The sequence below is a fragment of the Rhincodon typus genome, chromosome 2 (assembly GCF_021869965.1).
Source record: "Rhincodon typus isolate 14 chromosome 2, sRhiTyp1.1, whole genome shotgun sequence".
Classification (NCBI taxonomy): Eukaryota; Metazoa; Chordata; class Chondrichthyes; order Orectolobiformes; family Rhincodontidae; genus Rhincodon; species Rhincodon typus.
In genome coordinates, this window is record NC_063333.1 from 124093932 (window position 1) to 124115393 (window position 21462).

General features: G+C 39.8%; 1 protein-coding gene across 9 annotated transcripts in view; it reads right to left on the reverse strand.

The window, feature by feature from the left end:
- Positions 1-21462, reverse strand: part of elmo1 (engulfment and cell motility 1 (ced-12 homolog, C. elegans)) — a 267831-nt gene that overhangs the window by 89272 nt on the left and 157097 nt on the right. For all 9 annotated transcript variants that reach the window (XM_048613453.1, XM_048613493.1, XM_048613463.1 and 6 more), the window contains one exon: positions 8605-8713. In XM_048613453.1, coding sequence (XP_048469410.1) covers positions 8605-8713 — 109 coding nt within the window. The remainder of the gene's footprint in view (positions 1-8604; positions 8714-21462) is intronic.

Below are 21462 nucleotides of genomic sequence, written 5' to 3' on the forward strand. Positions count from 1 at the left end.
GACCCTTCTTCAGAAATCATTTCTGAAGAAGGGTCTAGGCCCGAAACGTCAGCCTTCCTGCTCCTCTGATGCTGCTTGGCCTGCTGTGTTCATCCAGCTCTACACCTTGTTATCTAGGATCAAGAATATGCAGCCAGCCCCTCAAGCCTGCTCTGCTATCTGTCAAAATCATGACTGATTCTGATTGAAGAACTTCACTTCCCAGCCTATACTTACAACCTTTTACAACCTTGTTAATGCAGAATCTATTGAACACTGCCTTAAAAATACTCAATGACCTTGCCTGCACTGCTCTCTGGGGAAGCAAGTTCTAAAGACTTGCAACCTTGCGAGAGAAAGTAATGATCTTCATCACAGTCATAAATAGGAGAACCATTTTTAAAAACTGTGCCCCCTAGTTCTGTAGTCTCTCTCAAAAAGGGAAACATCTACTCAGTAGCTAACATGTTAAATTCCCTCAGGATCTTAAAATATTTCAATAAGATCCCCTTTCATTCTTCTAAACTAGAATGGATATCCCAATCTTACTTCACAAGATAACTTCACTTGTGCCCTTGCAAACTAACCTTTTGTCATTCATTTACCAAAATATCTAGATCCCTCTAAAGCGCAGAGTTCTGTAACCTTTCTCTGTTCAAATAAGGTGAAGCTCCTTTCTACTTAGTGCTGTAGTGAAAAAGTTCACATTTTCCTACATTATAATCCATCAATCAAATTTTTGCCCACTCACAACTTTGCCCACAGACATCGTCATGTCTCTTCACAACCTATTCTCCTATCAATCCTTGTGTCTTCAACAAAGTTAGCAACCATACATTTGGTCCACTCATCCATGTCATGGAAACAGATTGCAAACAGCTGAGTTCACAGCACTGGTCCCTGTGGCACTCCACTCGTTACATCTTGCCAACCCGATAATGATCCATTTACACCTACTCCACTTCCTGTTAGTTAATCAATTCTTTGTTCATGCTACATCCTACATCATGAGCTCTCCTTTTGATACGGCACTTTGTCAAAAGCTACCTGATAATCCAAGTCCGCGACATATACGGGTTTCTTTTTATCTATGCTGCTTGTCACTTTTAAAAACAAACTCCCAATAATTTAGTCAATTATGACTTCCCTTTCACAGAACCATGTTGATCCAGGCTGATTGTATTGAAATTAAGCAAGTGTCCAGCTATAACATCTTCCCTATCACAAACATTCAGTTAACTGTGCTGTAGCTCAGGGCTTTCTCCTTTCTCGAATAGAGGAGGTACATTAGGTATTTTCTATCCTGTTGAGGCCTTTACTGAATCTAAGGAGATATGGAAATTTACAATCAATGCATCTACTTCTTTTATGACCTTAAGATGATATCCATCAGCATTCAGTTCAAATAATTCTTCACTCTATTTCCCTAGTGATTGTAAGTGCTTTAAGTTCCTTCCTAGTTTTCACCCATTGATTTGTAATTATTTCTGGGATATTACTTGCTTTTTCTAAAGTGAAGGCATACGCAAAATTCTGTTAAATCGTCTCTTGTTTCCATATTTTCCATTATCAATTCCTGATGATCTTAACAAAACCAACGGTTGATTTAGTTATTCTCAGTATTTTTAAATGCCTGCAGAAATTAACACAGTTTGATTTTATATTTCAAAGTGGTTTTCTCTCATATGTTAATTGCTCCTTTATTTTCTTTTAGTCATTCTTTTTTTCTATTCTGTCCAATCCTATGACTTGCCAGTGATCCTTCTGGATTTTTATGTTTTTTCTTTCAATTTGATATTATCTTTAACTTACTCAGTTAGCCATGGATGGTGTGTTTTCTTCATTGGAATGCGTCTTTCCTGGATGTTACGAAATATCTCCTTAAATGTCTGCTACTACATTTCTACTGATTCATTCCTTAACCGAGATTTCCATTTCACTTTAGCCAGCTCTGTCTTTGTAGCTTCATCGCTGCCTTTATTTAAGTTAAAACACCAGTTTTGATCCAACATTAGGCCAAGGCCTACTCTTACCCCCATCTAACTGAAAGCAAAATTCAATCGGATTTTGATCACTGCTACCTTGGAGCACTTTTACTATGAGGTCATTAATTAATCCTGTCATCGAACAAATCAATTGGTATTGGATTAATGAACTTTAAATCAATACAATGCAGCCTTATCTATAGAATCAGTAGTGAAATCCTGATGTCCTTAAAAATCTGTTTAAGGTCTACATAATACAAAAAACAAAACTAAGAATTGGGAACACTCCCTCACCCAAATATTGACTTGTACATTGTGACCTATTATTGGAAAAGACTTTTCCTGATGATATCTCGCTGTGCTGAAGGCATATGTGAAGAACAAAACCTTAACAAAGTAAACCTTTCTTTTATATTTCAAAGTGATGCTGTTGCAGTGAGATTTCAATTCGTTTAACATGAACTGTCACCCATCAAGAACATAGACAGCCTAATCTCACTGTTACAGAATCAATTCATATCATAAAACTAACCGTTTCTGAAAGACTTTTGCAATGAGGCATATAGCTGAAAGCCGCTCATCACAATCTTGCTAAACAGTACAGACAAACCATTCAAGGCAATTGATTTTTTTTGTTATACTTTAAAATTTTGTTTTAAATTGAGCTTGTTTTGAGCTTCAAATTAATTTCAAATAACTCACAGTGACTCGTTATAAAAAACCAATTATAACCTTGCCCACCATGGTGAATCCTGGCAGGCAAACAGCTAAAATAGCCTGGATAATCTACCCACACCAGTCCCATAATCACTGTTGGTGATATATAATCTGTTGGTGTTGGCCTTAATTTTTTGCCTTTTGTGGACTATTGCCACACACAAATTAGTCAACAGAATATCCGTGACTACACTGTAAAATGAATAAATTAATTGTGCAGCACTTTAGAACTTCTCAGAAGAGTGAGGTGGGATTCTATAAGTACAAGTTTTTTGTTTACTCCTTCATTAAACTCATTCAAGGAAGGCAGGCAGGACAATGGATTTTGAATCAGAAAGATTCACACTATAGCAGTAAAGTGTTTTCTTTTAATGCTCAGACTGGATAAAGTTGCTTCTTTCACACTTGGTTGGGGAGTACTTGATGTTGTAACTAGATTGTAAAAGATTGCAAAATGAGTTTCACACTTCAACGCAGTCACCTTTAACCCTGATAAGGACAAAGTTTAGCAAAAATAATCAATTTTTCCTTTCAATTTAAAATGATTCATTTTGCTCCTTTTGTATTTCTACCATTGATGCAAAAACATTTGAAACAATTATTGATTGGATGAATAAATCAGGATACCTACTGAGATTATACAGGAAACTAATAAGAAGCAGCATTTTGATGAGGGCCAAATTTGTTTTTTTTCCCCCTCTTTTCCTCAATCTTGCCACCAACACATACCACAGCCTGCATTATTCCAGATGTTGGAACTCCCTCTGTGATCCCTTTATCCTTGAGAAATGCCTGAATTCTTCCTCGCAAATGGAGATTAGATGCTTATTGTGTAACTTGTGGTTCGATTGGTTGAAGCTCCCAACCAAATCTTCAACAGAAAATTAGGCAAATTATCAAAATTCAGCAATAGGATGAAGACAAGGTCAAAGGATTCGGAATTGAGTGAGTCAGATTCTAAACTTTGGAAAATAAGAGTCTGAAGAAAAGTAAAAGGGGTCTAAGGGCACACTTTCACAAGGACTTAAAATTTGCAAGCCAAGTCAACAATGTTTAAAAAAAAGTAAAATGAAACAAAGATTTGTTTCTGGTGGAACAAATTTGGAAAGCAAGGAGGTTAAGTTAAATTTAGATAAAGCCTAGGATTAACCAAATTTAGAACACTGAGCATATTTCTGATCACTAAATTACAAAAATTATACAAGGCATTCAGGAAGTTGCAAAATAAAGTGTTACAAAGATATTAGATATGAGGGGTTATAATAACTATTAGACAGATTGAATAGGCTGGACCACTTTTAATTATTTTACGGGGTAGAGATGATATTTTCACTTGAGGAGTCTGTAACTAGGTGCAGTAAACATAAAACAGTCACTGAATAATCCAATAAAGAGTTCAAGAGAAATTTCTTTACACAGAGTATGGATAACAGTGGAACTCACTAATCCATGGGCAGGATGAGGGGAATGGCACTGATGATTTTGAAGGGAAATTTAAAAAATACTTCAAGGAAAATGAATACTGAAGACAATACAGATAAGGTTAGAAAATGAAGTGAATGTAATACCAACACAGGCCAGATGGCCTGAATGGCCTGTTTCTATTCTGTACATTTGATTCATTTTTATGTAATATTATAGGGTTGCCTCCTGGACAGGAGTCAGCTGAAGTGAAAGACTGGTTAACAGGTAAGAGGGACATGAGCGACCCTGCAAGAAGAGTCAGCACTGTGTTGTGACAAGTTGAGCTGACAATCAGGAAGGTTGGGGCAAGGATGATGACGCTGAATGTGCACACTGGCTCCCCCTGGTCCTCAGAGTGCTGAAATAGTCATTAACCTTGCAGAATGGCAGATCCCAGTCTGGATTAGCTGCTGGGAATCCCATAAACAATGACTTTGGTACCCAAGGTAGTTCCCTGCCTGTCTTTTGCTGGAGCCACATGCCTGGCCTGATTTTTGTACTTGAAAATTTGAGGTTGGACAGGGAGTCAGCTTAGTCAATCGTGATACTTTAAAACCACATTCCATTTCCTATTAGAGTGGGAATGAAAATCAAAACTTATGATTTTGGACAGATAATGTGTGTTCAGCTTTGCTTGTAATCTGAGCTAAGCAACCTTATAGCAAACTTCAGTTGGTGCCACTCTATCTCATGAAGTGTGGTCGATGTCTACTGCTGCTGACAAAATCTATAGCTGCTGCACGTCCATTCATGCATACACTCCTAAAACATGTCAAATGGTCATTTCTCATTTTGGCAGACTAAGCTTCTTATGCAATGCCTTTGCACCTACGTGCACTTTTATCCATCCCTTTAGAGTCAGAAAATGCTTTCAAATTACTTATTTAAAAGGGAAAAAAGCTCTTTGCAGAGACTTGGCAAGCCTTTGACTGAAAGGCAAATAAATTAACCAGGAACCCCTGATAAATACACCTCCCAATGCTTTTAGATATATTCCCAAGCACTAAGCTTGTCATTTGATGAGAAGGATATACAGGACTGCCACTAGCTTGTTTACGTTACAGTGCTGCCTCTCTTTAGCATGGCCAACTGAATCCTCAAGATGCACATAAATTTCAGTTGGTGTTCTATTCCCTTGGGCCTTTCCATTAACATTAGCAAAATAATTAATAGAGAATCTGTTATGAAAAATGAGCTACTTACTAATTCAAATTTACTATAACGCTTAATAGTTCTTTTATTTGTTCACTAATAACACCGTCTTTGGAGTAGGTTCAAAAGCCATCTTGCAGCAAGGACACATCTGTCAGTTCTAATGAAATATCCTACATTTATATAGCTCCTTTCGCCACAGAATTTCCTCATGTACTTTACAAGAACTAATATGCTTTGGAAGTGTAGTTGCTTTTGAAATGTAGAAACTCCTTTGCTCTACTAAATGCAACAAGATAATGATAATCCGCTGTGTTTGGTTAAGGGATAAATATTGGTCAGGACACCAGGGAGAATGCCTTTCCTTCAGTCACAGTTTAAGGATATGAGGTAGGCCATTTAGGACTGAAATTCACAGAAATTTCTTCACCCTGAGAGTGGTGATCCTGTGGAATTCTCCGCCACAGAAATTTGAGGCCAAATCATTGAATGTTTTGAAGAAGTAATTAGATCTAGATCTGAGGGCTAAAGGGATCAAAGGATATGGGAAGAAAGTTGGAACAGGGCATTGAGTTGGATGATTAGTCATGATCATATTGAATGGTGAAGTAGGCTTGATGGACCGAATAGCCTACTCCTGCTCCTATTTTCTATGAATTAGAATCTGATCATGGAAACATGCAGATGGATTGATTGCATCCTGCCTGAGAAGGCAGGTAAGGTCTCAGTGTGACGTTTTACCCAAAATATGGCATTTTGAAAGTGCAGCATTGTCTCAGTACTGTACTGCAGTGTCAGCCTATATCAGATGAACCTATAACTTTCTGATTCAAAGACTGACACTTAAGAACAAGAACAGAAAGCATAAGTTTAAAATTACATCTGCAACCTTGGCTAAATTATCCCCAGCCTCTATCTTCACTTAACCTTAAGTCTACAGTGATGTTGTTTCCTCCCATTCACTATGGGAGACTGACAAGTAAATACCGAATAGAAAGTGGAAGTATTACTGTATTTAATTTGCTTTTAATTAGCAGTAGCATTACTCGGAGACAACATCTCTACTTTTTAAACAATATTTAAATATGTGAGATCTCTTAAGTGCTTTATTAATTCTAATGTCAATGCCAATGCCAACAAATGAATCAGACTAGGTACAGAAAGCAGCAGGTCTAATCCGCAAAGTTTCTTAATCTGTAAGGTTATTTATAGCAAAACAATCATTTAACACCTTCCAACATCTCTCATTGACCCCTTAAATTGAACCAACTCATCTATACTCTTGCATTGTGCGGAGTCTGTTGGCTAGTTGGTGACCTTTGAAGTGTGACAACACAAGGGCTATCTATTAAATGCCTGACAGTCCCAACTGCAGGTGACAAATTGATAATTAACTCTGTAGAACACAATGTTTCTGCACCATAACAAATTTGAGAATGCTTCTCATGCCTCTGTCAATCAGCCAGATCTGATGTTCATTCCCTGGAAAATACAGATGAAAAAAACCCACAAAGTTTCTCACAGGAAGTCATGAAACTTTGGAACTCTCGTCCTAAAAACCAAGTGTAGGCAGAGTCTTTGAATAATTTTAAGGCTGATGTGGATAGGCTCCAGATAAAAAGGTTAGCAGGGGGAGGTGGAAATGTGGATTTGTCGTTATAACTAGATTAGCCATGATCTTGCCACGAATGGTTGGGCAGGGCTAAGGGGTCAAAGGATCAGCTCCTGTTTCTTTCAGTCCAGATAGCTGCCATTTGGCCCATCAATCTGGATTGGCTCTCCACTAGCCTAATTAAATATTAATTTCACTATTCTACTCTCTCCCCATAGTCCTGCATCATTCCAGAATGAATCTCACTTTCTTCTCTCCCCATAAAATTCCCAAACTAATTCTTCTTTCCTGCTGTCTCTTTCACTTCAAATCTTCTCCAACAAAATTTACTTATGTTAGCCTTATAATATTATACACTTTTGGTGCATCTCATTCTGTAAGGATGAAACTGACTTCTATAGGTTTACATAGGCTGCTCTTAATCTCAGGTTTTACACAGAATAATCTCTCACACAGAGCTCATTCACCTATTCTAAAAGAAATGCAGGTTATCCTTTATTTGCATTTGCAATTCTGGCCTCTTGCCTATCCTCAATTTTCACAACCCCATTAATGATATCCAATATTTCAGTTTAAATAATTGGCTTTAATCTCTGCAAGTCTCTCCCTAACCCTCTCCAGTGATCTGCATGCCTTCCTTTAAGGTGCTCTTCAAAACTTTTTGCTTCCATCAAGGTTTTGGTCGAATGCTGAAATATTGACCAGATTACATTCCTGTCAAGCACCTGGGGTATTTTACTATCCTAAAGGTACTATATAAATACAACTGGATTAACATTTCCAAAACTTTCAGTCAATCTAAGCTGCTTTCACAACCTACCTGGAATAAACTGACCTCAATCTACACCAAGAGATGTTGTTCATCAACTATCAATAAGCAATATTTACAACAACATAAATCAAATCCTGGACCCTTTCCTCCACCAACTCTAAATTTTTAACCTACCGAAGGAATGAGTAGGTTGAGTGAAACAAGCAACTAACAATCTAACTAACACTTTAAATTTAGGAAAGCTCGCAGATGCAACAGTCCAGATGCAACACATATTTGTCAAAAGATTTAAGCACGATGTTCTTGGCAAGAATAGTTAAGTTAGGTTTTTGAGGTGTTGGCGCTATCAGTGTGATTACACAGCATGGGGGATATGGGGTGGTGATGGCAATAAAAAGATTTTAGTGAGATTCCTGTTTAGCCATTATTCTCAGCAATCCAGATTTCAGCTGCATCAGAGTATCCTGCTTGGTAGCTCAATGATGTCTACAATATGTCTATATACATATACATGCACCTATCTGTAATCCACATTAGAACTGTGTAATTTGGGGTCAATTGGTGAATGCCTCTAAGTGTCATTTTAGTAGAGTCATTTTAGAAGCTATTAAGCACAGTCTGCAGGAATTAAATGCTGGAGGAATTGCACTGTGGTACATATACCTCCAAGCATTAGCACTTGTAAAGGCCTAGAACCTATTTTCACAACCCCCTCAGCGCACAGAAGCACAAGAATGAATCAAGGTTTTGCAATTTCAACCACACCCACCTTCCCACCTTAATAAAAAAAGGACAGAAGTCAACAAAACATTTAAATTTGCTGTTTAAAACATTTAAAGAAAACATAAACAGAATTGTGACAAACTGAGGCTCCTTAAAGTGAAAACATGTGTGTTTGTACTTAAAAATACATGAAAACTTACGAAGTTCTCCCACTTTAAGGATTTCACACAGCATCTTGGTGAGCTCAATGCTACTACGACCAAATGGGCACTCGTGCTTGTCTTCTCGACTGCTATTCTCCAGTACAATCTAGGAAGAATCCCAGGAAGAGTAAGTATATTACAGTCATTTGGTCCACAAGCTATCAACACAGCAGTAGAAACAGTTCAATGGCTTTATATATAAATTGCATGAAACTTTACAATATAGAAAGAAGCAACAAGCCCAATGCTGGTTTTGATGCTGTATGTGAACATTCTCTCATCTTCTTCTTCTTACTCTATCAACATACAGTAGTTTCATTTTCAGGTTTTGTTTGTACTTATGTACTTATCTAGTTTTTCCTTGAATGCATCTATGTTTTTTGCCTGTTCATATTGTGGCAAGTTCCACAGTCTCACCATTCTCTGGATAAAGAGATTTCTCCTGAATTTTTTTTTGTATTAATTTACAGGCTAGGCCAGCACGTATTGCCTACCCCTAATTGTTCAGAGGGCAGTTAAACGTTAACCACATTACTGTAGGCTCGGAGTCACACATAGGCCAGACTAGGTAAGGATGGAAATTTCCTTCCCTAAAGTACATTAGGGTGAGACATTAGACTAAGACATTAGTGAGACTAAGAGGTTAGTGAACCAGATGTGTTTTTCTGACAATCGAAAATGGATTCATGGTCATCACTGGACTCCTAATTCCAGATTTTTATTGAATTAAAATTCCATCAACTGCTGTGGTGGGATTCGAACCCAGAAGGTTACCTGGGTCTCTAGATTAACAGTCCAGCCATGCTACCACTAGGCCATCACCTCCCTTTTTTGCATTTCATACTGTATTTACTGATAGCCAACTTGTATTCATGGCTCCTAATTTTAGGCTCCTTACGAGTAATAAGATCAGTCAAAATATAATGAGGATGACATTTCCAGAATGGGTATGTAATATTTGATAGCAGATGAGAGAAGCTGGCATCATGATTGTTTCAGGAAAGTCTTTTCATTGTTTGTTTGCAGGCATAATACAACTGTGCACCTTATTCACAATGTATGTGAAAGTTCTAACTGGCGATGGCATGGAATGACATAAAAGGGGCCTGCGGCAGTCTCTTGCATTTCAAGTAAATCCTTCTGTCTTCTCACATCACATAATTACTGTAATTAAGACATTTTACATTACTGCTCGAGGATTCAAGATGTAGTGTAAACTATCTATAGGTTATAGGTACAAAAATGATGCAAATATGAATACTTCAAGAGTTGACTCTTAACATTGTCATATTGAGAATGTGTCCACCCCACAAACAAAGTGGGAAGCAGAGAGAAGAAACAGAGTGCAACACTCAGCAATGTGTTGTCATCTCTCTTCTGTAAAATGGTATTGCAGGAAGCAGCACACTGATTTGTCCAAGTACAGCAAGCAAGAAAGGAAGAAATTTCTTCAAAAACAAACTTGACATCTTATGTGGAAAATCTTTTAAAAGATCCATCAATCTCTCAAAGAGTCACACAGATTTAAGACCTCAAAACTGTGCAGATCATAACATCGGAGTCTAACTCTACAGCCGAAGAAATATCACACAGCTTTAATTACATACGTTCCTGGCACCAAGTCTGAGACTATTTAGATGCTGATGTGGGGTGGGGGGTGCATATAATAACAATGCTGTCAATGATATTTGACTCAAGTCTTGGAATAAAATGTACATGTAACCAGGTAACGTACATCTACTACCATTGTTCTTGCTTTAAGCTTGGTTGGAAATATCGAATCTTATTCATGAAAAGTGACAGAAACCTCCAGCCCCCTCCCTGCCACAGAAAAGAGAAATTACTCCTAGCTATAACTGGAAGATAAAAAAGCGTACAATCCCACTCCTAGTTTCCACAAGGTCATAGAACACGACAAGTCCTCGAGTTGATGGATGTCTTGCAGTCACAGTAATCTTTCAATTTGAAACCACACTCCTGAACTGCTACCACCCATTGTTGCGCTTGAATTGTCCCATACACAATGCATTCCTATTCCAGGCACTGCAGTTTGTGCTCTAATCAGCCACGACATATCAGATTTGTGAGATCCTGCAGCACAGGGCATCAAAATATATTTACGTCAACAATGAATAAATGTTACAGATCAGAACTTAAATCACCAATTGTTCTATATGAATCAACACAAAACTACAGCAGGGAATCCCACTTAACACATTCATTACTGAAGCCACCATTAAAATTGTTGCTCCTGGATCTAATAAACCACATAGTATGATAATCTGCCTGTTGTTAACTGTGTTCCCTACCTTTGTTCATAACAATTCCACTCTACATCAATACAACACTTGATTTTCTTATGCTGCACAGCTTCAAAGAAGAAGAACAGAATCCAGACACAAGCAATTGTTAAGGGGAAAGTCCAACAGGTCTGATTCTGAGTGCAGCCATAATCCAATGTGTTATTGATATCAGCCATGGCTCAGTGGTAGCATTCTCACATCTGACTCTTAAGGTATGTTTTCAAGCCCCACTCGAGATACTTGGCACATGATTCTGGCAGACCTTTCAGTGCAGCACCAAAGCATTCTCAGAGGTCCTGAGTTACTAAAGATTAAACTAAGGCCCCAGCTGCCTTCTCTAACATACATAAAAGATGCAATGGCACCGTTTCGAAGAAGAACATAGTAATGTAGTTCTACCAGTGTCTTTGCCGATATCTGTCTCCCAATCAACATCACTAAAGTAAATTAACTGGTCATTATAGCATTGTTGATTATTGGAACTTGTTGTGATTTTCCTATCGTACAACAATAGCTACAATTCAAAAATAGTTCAATGGCTATAAGTCACTTTGGGATATCTTAAAAAAAAACCTGCAATTGTAAAGCAACTTTCACAGGCTCAGGATGCCTCAAAGTACTTGCAATAAATGCATTAGCACTAGCGATCTGCGCAAGGGTAGGTCCCACAATAATTTCTCCACACTGCCTTGTGCCTTCCTCTTCAGTTGATCGGAATTTCAATTTCAAGTTCAAGTTGTCCAACATCATCATTTTCTCACTACCACTACATCTAGATCCTTTTAATCTTTGTTCAATCACCACCTTCAGCAAGTTCTCATGCCTCCGAATGCAGTCAATTCAACCATTTCTTTTTCTTGATGATAGCCATTGATTATTTTATCTCCTTCATTATCTAAAGAATTTCTTTGTTGCTCTTGTATTCTCTTCAACTGACCTGCTCCATCCTTAATAGAATTATATTTTACAAACTTCCAATTTGTGGATGCTTGCTTTTCTCAAGGTTCATGTTTCAGCCCCATACAAGACAACACTCCCAATCACAGTCTTGACAATTCTTTTCTGAAGACTTCTACTCATTCTTACAATGAAGAATTATTTGGAGAATGTATTCTTTGTATTTGTTCCATCTGATTTCTTTATGACTATACCCATCTTCTGACAAGGTATTTCTCAGGTACTTACATTTGTGCTATTTCTTCCAGCTCTTGATTATTCATTGTCAACTCTACATTCCCAACAATCTTACTTTCAATTTTCATAACAGTTGCCTATTTACATTAATTTTCATTCTTAAAGTCTTCACAAATGGATAGAAAGTATGAAATGGAATGTGTAGATGTATGTTGTGCTAACTATAAGGGCTGGTTCATCTGCAAAGCTCTCTACTTCACCAACTGACTCCAGCTTTGATACCTTTCTGTACTTCATCTAGCACTTCTTTAATTATGGTTTTCACATACATCTTAAAGAGCAAAGGTGATTAAAACGGTCTTGTTTTAACTCACACCAGATCTAGTTTCATTGTATACTGTAGCAGTCTGTTCCACGTACATAGTTTAAAATTGTCTTTTACCCCTCCAATCAACTCAGATTACCTCCAGCACTTATACCACAGTTTAGCTGGTTAGAAATTTTTGCATAATCCACAAAACAAGTGTACATTACTTGCTCATTTCCTTTTGCCTCTTTCACTGAAAGCTGTCATCACTGCTTCTCCTCACTAGCCTCTCTAGTTCGACAGCCTTTCTTAAAGCCAAACTGATCACAGTCAACTTAATGGCTTGCTTTGGCTTCCAGTCTGTTTGCTAGGACCTTGAACATTATAGTCAATGTCTTTGTAGTCAAGGTAATTATATAGTGTTCTTTACATTTTGTGGTTATTTGTCTTTTCTTCAACAGGATCAACGTAGTCCTCAAAGTCTTTCAGCCATTCACTCACTGCCTACATTCCATTAGACAAATTTATCAACTCTGTTGTTGCTTCCTCTCCAAATTTTTTAAATCATTTCTACGGATATTTTTGATATCCTTCTGCTTTTCCAGGCTTCAGTTCTTTTTAATATTTCATATTCCAGAAAATGGGGTCCTTAATAATCCTAGGGAATGTCTCCTTGTTCTGCTTCTAGACCTGTTAAGCCTGCCTTCCTTGTTAAATAATTTTGTATTCTGTACTTTCTCAGGAACTATTAGTATATTATCACGATAATCAAATTTCTGTGCTTGCTTATCTCTCCTTCCCGTGAATTCCTTTACCTTCTCATAAGGAGTCCATTCTTCCTTTTTTTGACCCAGTGGTAATGAAGGAGCAGCAATGTATTTTCAAGTCAGGATGGTAAGTGGCTTGGAGGTGAATTTGCAGGTGGTGGTGTTCCCATGATTCTGCAGCTCTTGGCCTTGTGGTCACGGGTTTGGAAGTTGCTGGCTAAGGAGCATTTATGAATTGCTGCAGTGCATCTTGCAGGTGGAATATACTGCTGCCATTGTGCATCAATGGTGAAGGAAGTGAATATTGGTGGATGCAGTGGCAATCAAGTGGACTTCGTTATCCTGGAAAGTGTCAAGCTTCTGAAGTGTTGTTGGAGCTGCACCCATTCAGCAAAGTGTAGAGAATTCCAGCAGAGCTCTGATCTGTGCCTTGCAGATGGTGGATAGACACTGCGAAGACAGGTGGTGAGTTTCTTACTGCAGAATTCCTTGTCTCTGATCTGGTCTTGTAGCTACAGCACTTAAATGACGGACCAGTTCAGTTTCTGGCAAATTGTAACCCTCAGGTCATTGATGGTAGGTAATTCAGCTATGAAAATGCAATTCAATGGCATGGGGAGATAGTTAGGTTCTCTCTCATTGATTACAGTCACTGCCTGGAATTTGTAAGAAATAAATGTTACATGACTCTTATCAGTCCAAACCAGGACTTTGTCGAAGGCTTCCTGCATTTGAACATGGGTTGCTTTAGAGTTTGATGAGTTGAAAATTGTGCAATTATTAATATATAACCCCATTTCTGACCTGATGATGGAGGGAATGTCATGGATGAAGCAATTAGATGCTTGAGTCTAGGACACTACCCTGAGGAACTCCTGCAGGGATCTCCTGGATCAGAGGTGACTGACCCCCAACAACCATGGGTTGTGGTAAACATGGCTCCAACCAGCAGAATACTTCAGCCTCGTCTTTTGCACTGATGTGCTGAACTCCCCCATCATTGAAGACTGGGATATTTTTGAATATATTAATTCTTGAAAACTGGAAATCGCCAATTGGTGATTGCATATATTGTCAATCTCCAGCTTCCCTGGCGTGATGGAAAAACAAATGGGTGGTTCAACTTCTCAGCCACTTCAAAGGGCAGATAAGAGTAAACCATGTTGCTAATGGACAGAACACCATATAGGCTAAAATGGATAAGGGCAAAGGACTTTAGTGAGACAGTTGGGTTTTTACGACAATCCTATAGCTTCATGGGCATTTTGCTGATAGCACGTTTGTAATGGTGCCAATTACTCAGCAATCTCCTACAACCTCTTCTGTCAGGCAGAAGATACAGAAGCTTGAACACACGCATCAGCAGTTTCAGGAACAACTTCTTCCTGGCTGCTATTAAACTGCTGAATGGAGTCTCTAACTTCAAATAATGCTGATCTTGCTAATGTTGAACTCGCCTAGCACAGGCCCTTTGCAACGTAACCTGTATGCCTCTGTCAAGTTTTTTTTTTCACCCTATGATCTGTATGTCATTGCTTACAACATCTGCTCATAAACAAAGCTTTTCACTGTACTTAGGTACACCTGACAATAAATCAACCAGATCAAATCTGTGTTAAGAGTGCAGGTGATATAAATTTCTTTTTCTTCATTATTGCTTTCCACTCTTCCCTGCCTTCATCTTATTCACTTCTGTCCCTGTTTCTTCTGACTCAGTTCCTTTCACATTTTCATTCTAGTCTTAGCTGGACCTACTTGTTTTTTCAACTCTCCCTATCCTTCCCACTTCATGCAATAGTCACTCTAGTCCACAGGTAGATAACAGAAAGAATGCCACACAGAAATCGCAAGGCACACCGTGACGGTGCAGATGCAGGAAAGAAGCACCCGGAAGTGCACAAACCCATCCATGGCTGTATACACAGAAATCTGTGATTTTGGCAGTACAAGCTGAGAAGGCTGTCGAGCATATGGGATCCTTGGCTTTATAAACAGTGTTAAATAAACTACTGGTTAAACCCCAGCTGAAGTACTGTGTCCAATTCTGGCACTAAACATTGGCAGTGGATGTTTAGGCATTAAAAAGGTCACAGGGTATATTTACTAGAATGGTACCAGCAATGAGTGACTTCAGTTACGCAGATAATATACAGAAGTTGGAGTTCTTCTTCAAGCCCTTCATTTCTTCTTAAAGGACAAAAGGTTAAGGTTTGCTCACCAGACACAGGATGAAGAATAGGCAGGCAGTGCAGGAGTCTGCAACACAGATATACTGCTTTGGATACTGCGGAGAGGAAGGGCTTCACAAGGAAAAGCAGCAACAGCCAAATTCATTGCAATATGGTTGGTTCTGCTGCACAAGGGAGGAGTAAGAAAAAGATGTGGGAATATGACAGTTATAGTGGATTCAAGTATAAGGGGAATAGACAGACATTGCTGTGATTGCAAACAAGACTCCCCAGGGTGGCACATTGCTTCTCTGGTACTAGTATCAATGATGTCTCTCAGCAGCTACAGGATATTCTGGAGAGGGAGAGCAAACAGCTAGGAGTTGAGGTACACATTGGTACAAATGCAAAAGGCTTAAAAAAGGAGATACAGTCTTAAAAACAGAATACAGTGAGTTAGGATGTTGAAATAATTCCACGGAGGCTGGTATCCTGTCCATCAAGTCACCTTTATTTACACTTGGAGAGTCCTTGACACTGATCCAGCTCCCTCAGGTTGAATAGACTGGGTTTGTTTTCACTGGAATGCAGGAGGTTCAGGGGCGACCTGATAGAAGTTTATAAGATTGTAAATGGCACGGATAGAATGGAAAGTAGGAGGGTTTTCCCAGGGTGAAGGGTCAATTACTAGGGCACACAGACTCAAGGTGTGGGGTTGGGGGGGGATGTTTAAAAGAGATGCGTGAGGCACGTTTTTCACATAAAGGGTGGTGAGTGCCTGAAACGCGCTATCAGAGGTGGTGGTGGAAGGAGAAATAACAGCATTCAAGAAACACCCAGATGAATACATGAACAGGAAGGGAATAGAGGGATACGGATCCTGTCAGTGAAGACAGTTTATGCAACAAACAAACATCTGTAATAATGGGTGACTTTAATCCGCATATGGATTAAGCAAATCAGTTTAGTAACAACACTAGAGAGGAGGAATTCCTACAGTGCATATGGGATGGTTTTCTAGACCAATGTACTTAGGAGCCAATTAGATACTAGGCCATCCTAGACTGATTATTGTGTAATGAAAAAGGAATAGCTATTTAGCCGTGTGAGGCCCCTTGGGATGACAGACCACAATACAATAGAATTCTTCATCAAGATGGAGAGTGACACAGTTGTTTCTGAGACTAGGGTCCTGAATTTAAATAGAGAAAGCTATGATGGTATGAGGTGCTGTGATTATTGGGGAGCATTACTTAAGGGATGGTGGTGGATAGGCAATGGGAAACATTCAAAACGCACGTGGGCAAATTGCAACGATTGTTCATTCCTATCTGGTGGAAAAGGAAAATGGGAAAGATGGCCCAAACATGGCTTACAAGGGAAATTAACAGTATAAGATGCAAAAAAAAAGCATACAAATTGGCCAGAAACTGAACAGGCATGAGATGTGGAAGCAGTTTAGAATTCAGCAAAGGAGAACTAAAGAATTGATTAAGAAAGGGAACACAGAGTACAACAGTAAGCTTGTGGGGAACATAAAAATTGACTGTAAAAGTTTCCATAGCTTTGCGAAGAGAAAAAGATTGATGAAGACAAATGTAGGTCCCTTGGAGTCAGAAACAGGGGAAGTTAAAAAGGGGAACAAAGCAATGGCTGACAAACAGTAGTGATTGGAACCAGGTGGGCCTCACTGACTACAATGCCCTTGATTGGGGTTGTTAACCTGGGTCAATCAAGAAAGCCTCGGCTGACCAATATAACCAGGAGATTAGAATCTCCTCAGTTGAGGACTGACTCCGAGCTGGCCGGCTACAGTCAGTGTATTGTGCACTAGTAAATAAAGAGTGACTTGGTAAAAGGAACAGGCCTCTGTGCTGTTATTTCAGTGGCAACAGGAGAAAACAGGAAGTGCCTGAAGAATATCTGCTTGCAATTGTCATCTTGGAGTTGGGGTAAATATTTCTGACATTATGCCTGTATTTGGGAAGCTTGCCTTATTTGACCCTGCTGTTTAAACCTGGGCCCAGTATGTGGAAAGAATGTGATATTTTTTCTGGGCAAATGACATTGGGGCAGACGAAAAGCAACGAGTAATCCTTCTGACTACGTGTGGACCAGCTGCATTTTCGGTTATAAAGGGCTTAACTTTCCCAGAGGCACCAGACAGTAAAACCTTCCACGAGTTGACAGAGTTGTTTAAGGAATATTACAACCCCAAACCTCCTCTGATACTGAGATGCTATTAGTTTTATTCAGCTGTTAGAGAGAGATTTTTGATGAGGTTACGATGACTGACATGAGCATGTCATTTTGGGTTAACCCTGAATAAGATGCTAACAGACCATTTGGTATGTGGAATTAATAATGTAACCACGCAGAAGTGCCTACTAGCTGAAGCCCAACATACGCTGCAGCTTGCCTTGTCGTTAGGAAATGTGGCAAGTGGAGTACAGGAACGACAGGGCATCCCAATGGAAGTGGACACTCTCATCTGCTCAACTGAGCTTGGGGAAAGCCACTTGACTGTACGCAATCACAGAGCCTCACACAGGGCATGTCCTGAGCAGAGGGACGCTAGGTCAGCCTACAGCAGAACATCACAACAAAGCCAAGCCTCAGCCAAGTGGCTAAACAGTTCTTCAGGGTCCTGGCCGGCAAGCCATTGTAGTTGCTGCCGGAATGCGAGACGGCAAAGGAGTCCTACAAGGCCCGACTTGAGTAAGAAAACTGATAGGCTGGTACCCAGGACAATGAACACCCTGGAAAGTCCCTCTACATGTGGGTTGGAACAATTAAATTGCTTAGTGATACCCAAATCGGAACTGATTAAAATTAACGTTTGATTAAATTGTCACCCAGTTCCCATGGAGGTTGATACCAGTGCAGCTGTATCTGTGGTTGCAGAGTCTGTCTTTACCGAGATTTGCTTGGAACTCCAACCTTTAAGCTTGCGCAAGACCTCAGTCAGACTGAGAACAAGGGTTCTACTTCGGTTCAGTTCAGTGATGACAGTAAAAGGAATGCCGGAACCGTGGGAATGGCCCTGTATGGGTAACCGGCGAGGTCGATGCAAGGTCAAGTCCCATGACTTATGAAGTTAGGGTAGGTAATACAGTCTAGAACAAGCACGTGGATCACCTCTAAGCTTTTAGCTCGCAAACAGGGGAGGAGCAAAACATAACTGGCCCCTCAGAACAGCAAGGAGGCCTGCCTGAAAACGCAGGTACTCCCCCTCCGTCTAGTGTTGAGGGAACATCAGAGTCTGAAATGGATGCAGCCTCGATACTGTTACCATTGGAAGAAGCGGAGGAAATTCTCCCGAGACAGGCCACGGTCTGGTACAGGCTGCCTATGTCTGAGTCCAAGTCAGACCGGGGGCGGAAACGTTGCGAGAGAAGCTACAAGCGAAAGACCAGGTCTACGTTCCCCAGACTGAGCGGGTGTGGAGTGCAGTAATTGGAACCAGGTGGACCTCATGGACTGTGAGGTTCTTGATTGGGGTTGTTAACCTGGGCCAATCAAGAAAGCCTTGGCAGACCAATATAACCAGGTGATTTGAATCTCCTCCGTCGAGGACTGGCTTCGAGCTGGCCATCCACAGCCAGTGTAGTATGCACTAGTGAATAAAGGGTGACTTGGTGATGAGAACCGGCCTCTGTGCTGTTATTGATTCTATGTCCACAGAGGAGGTCACAACATACCAGAAGTGCTGGAGCACACAGGGTTTAGTGAGAGGAAGGAACTGAATGAAATTATTATCAGTGGGAAATAGTGCTGGAGAAAATGATGGGATTCAAGGCCTATGTTTTCCCAAGCCTTGAGATTCCAAATATCAAAATACTTAAGGAAGTGGCCATAGAAATGCTGGATGCATTACTGGTCATCTTCCAAGATTCTATCAACTCTGGAACAGTTCCTAGAAATTAGTGGGTATTTAATGCAACCCCTCTATTTTAGAAGGGAGGCAGAAAGAAAACCAGGAAGTATAGATCAGTCAGCCTGACATTGGTAGTGGGGGAAATGATAGAGTCCATTATAAAAGAATTAATAGTTGAGTATTTAGAAACACTGGCAGAATTGGACAGTGTCAGCAGTGATTTATAGAAGGGAAATCATGTTTGACAATTCTGCTAAAATTCTTCAAAGATGTAACTAATAGAGTTGATGTGGGAGGACTAGTGGATGTAGTTTATTTGGACTTTCAGAAGGCTTTCGACAAAGTCTCACATAAGAGATTAGCGTCTAAAATTCAAGTGTATGGGATTGGGGGCAATGTATTGAGATGGACAGAAAACTGGTGGGCAGACAGGAAACAAAGAGTAGGAATGAATGGGTCTTTTTTCCAAATTGCAGGTACTGCAGGGATCAGGGCTAGGACCTCAGCTATTCACAATATATATTCATGATTTGGATGAGAGAACTAAATGTAATATCTCCAAAGATGGGTGGGAGGGTGAACAGTAAGGATGCTTCAATGTGATTTGGACAAGTTGACTGAGTGACCAAATGCATGACAGATGAAGTACAATTTGAATAAATGTGAGGTTATCCACTATGCTAGCAAAAGCAGGAAGACAGATTATGTAAATGGTTATAAATTGAGAGGAGGGAATGTACACTGAGACCTGTGTGTCCTTGTACACCAGCCCTGAAAGTAAGCATGCAGGTGCAGCAGACGGTAAAGAAGGCAAACAGTATGCTGGCTTTGATAGTGGGAAGATTTCAGTGTAGGAGCAGGGATATCTTGCTGCGATTGTACAGGGCCTTGGTGAGACCACACCTGGAATATTGTGTGCAGTTTTGGTTTCCTTATCGGAGGATGTTCTTGTTACATAAACCTTTGCAGCAAAGGTGTATTAAACTGAATCCTGGGATGGCAGGACTGACGTATGAGAAGAGGTTGAAATGTTTAGGATTATATTTATTGGAGTTCAAAATAATCAGGAGGGATCTCATACAAACCAACAAAATTCTAATTGGACTAGGCAGGATAGATGAAGGAAGGATATTCCCAATGGTGAGATAGTCCAGAACCAGGATTTACAGTCTAAGGTATACAAGGTAAATAAATTAGGACTAAGATGAGGGAAAATTTCTTCACACAGAGAGTAGTGAGCCTGTGGGATTTACTACCACAGAAAGAAGTCAGCCCAAAACATTGTAAAATTCAAGAAGTTAGATATAGCACTTGAAGGATCAAGGATATTGGGAAAAAGCAGGAGGAGGCTATTGAGTTGGATGATCAACCATGACCATAATGAAGGTGGATCAAACTCAAAGGGGTAAATGGTCTACTCCTGCTCTGATTTTCTATGCTTCTGTGCTTCTGAAGATATTCAAAACGCCGTCAGGTTTTGATAGAGTATTCTTTAAGAAAAATATTTCACAGGATGTGGCATCACTGGCTAGGTCAATATTTGTTGACTATTACTAACTGCCTTTGAGAATGTGATAAACTGTCTTCTTGATTGGTGCATTATCCCTAGAATGCTGTTAAGGTAGGGAGTTCCAGTGACAGTGAAGGAGTGGCACTATAGTTCTAAGTCAGGCTTGGAAAGGAACTTGCAGGTGGTGATGCTCCCATGCATCTGCTACCCTTGGCCTTTTACATGGTAGATTCATAGGTTTGGGAAGTGTTGTCCTAGGAATCTTGATGAGTTGCTGTGGTACATCTTGCATATGGTATTTAGTGCTGCCACTGTGTGATGCTGGTGGAGGGAATGAATTTTTTAAGGTGGTGAATTGGGTGCCAATCAAGCTGTTTTGTTGTTGAGCTTCTTGAGTATGACTGGAACTGCAGTCATCCAGCCAAGTGCACAGTATGCCATCACACTTGTGCCTTGTACATATTTGAACGGCTTTGTGGAAACAGGTGATAAATTACTTGCTGCAAAATTCCCAGCCTCAGATCTGCTCTTGCAACCATAATATTTATATGACTGTTACAATTCAATTTCTAGTCAATGCTAGCTCCCGGCATGTTAATAGTGGGGAATAAATGGGGAATTCAGTGACGATAATGTCATGAAATAGCTTTTGTTGGAGATGAGTACTGACAGCCACTTAAGTGGCAAGCAACGTTCACACCATGCATCAGCACAAAATGTACATTGTTCATGTTTTGTGCTTGTGGACATTGACTGTTTCAGCATTTGAGGAGCCCTGAATGGTGCTTA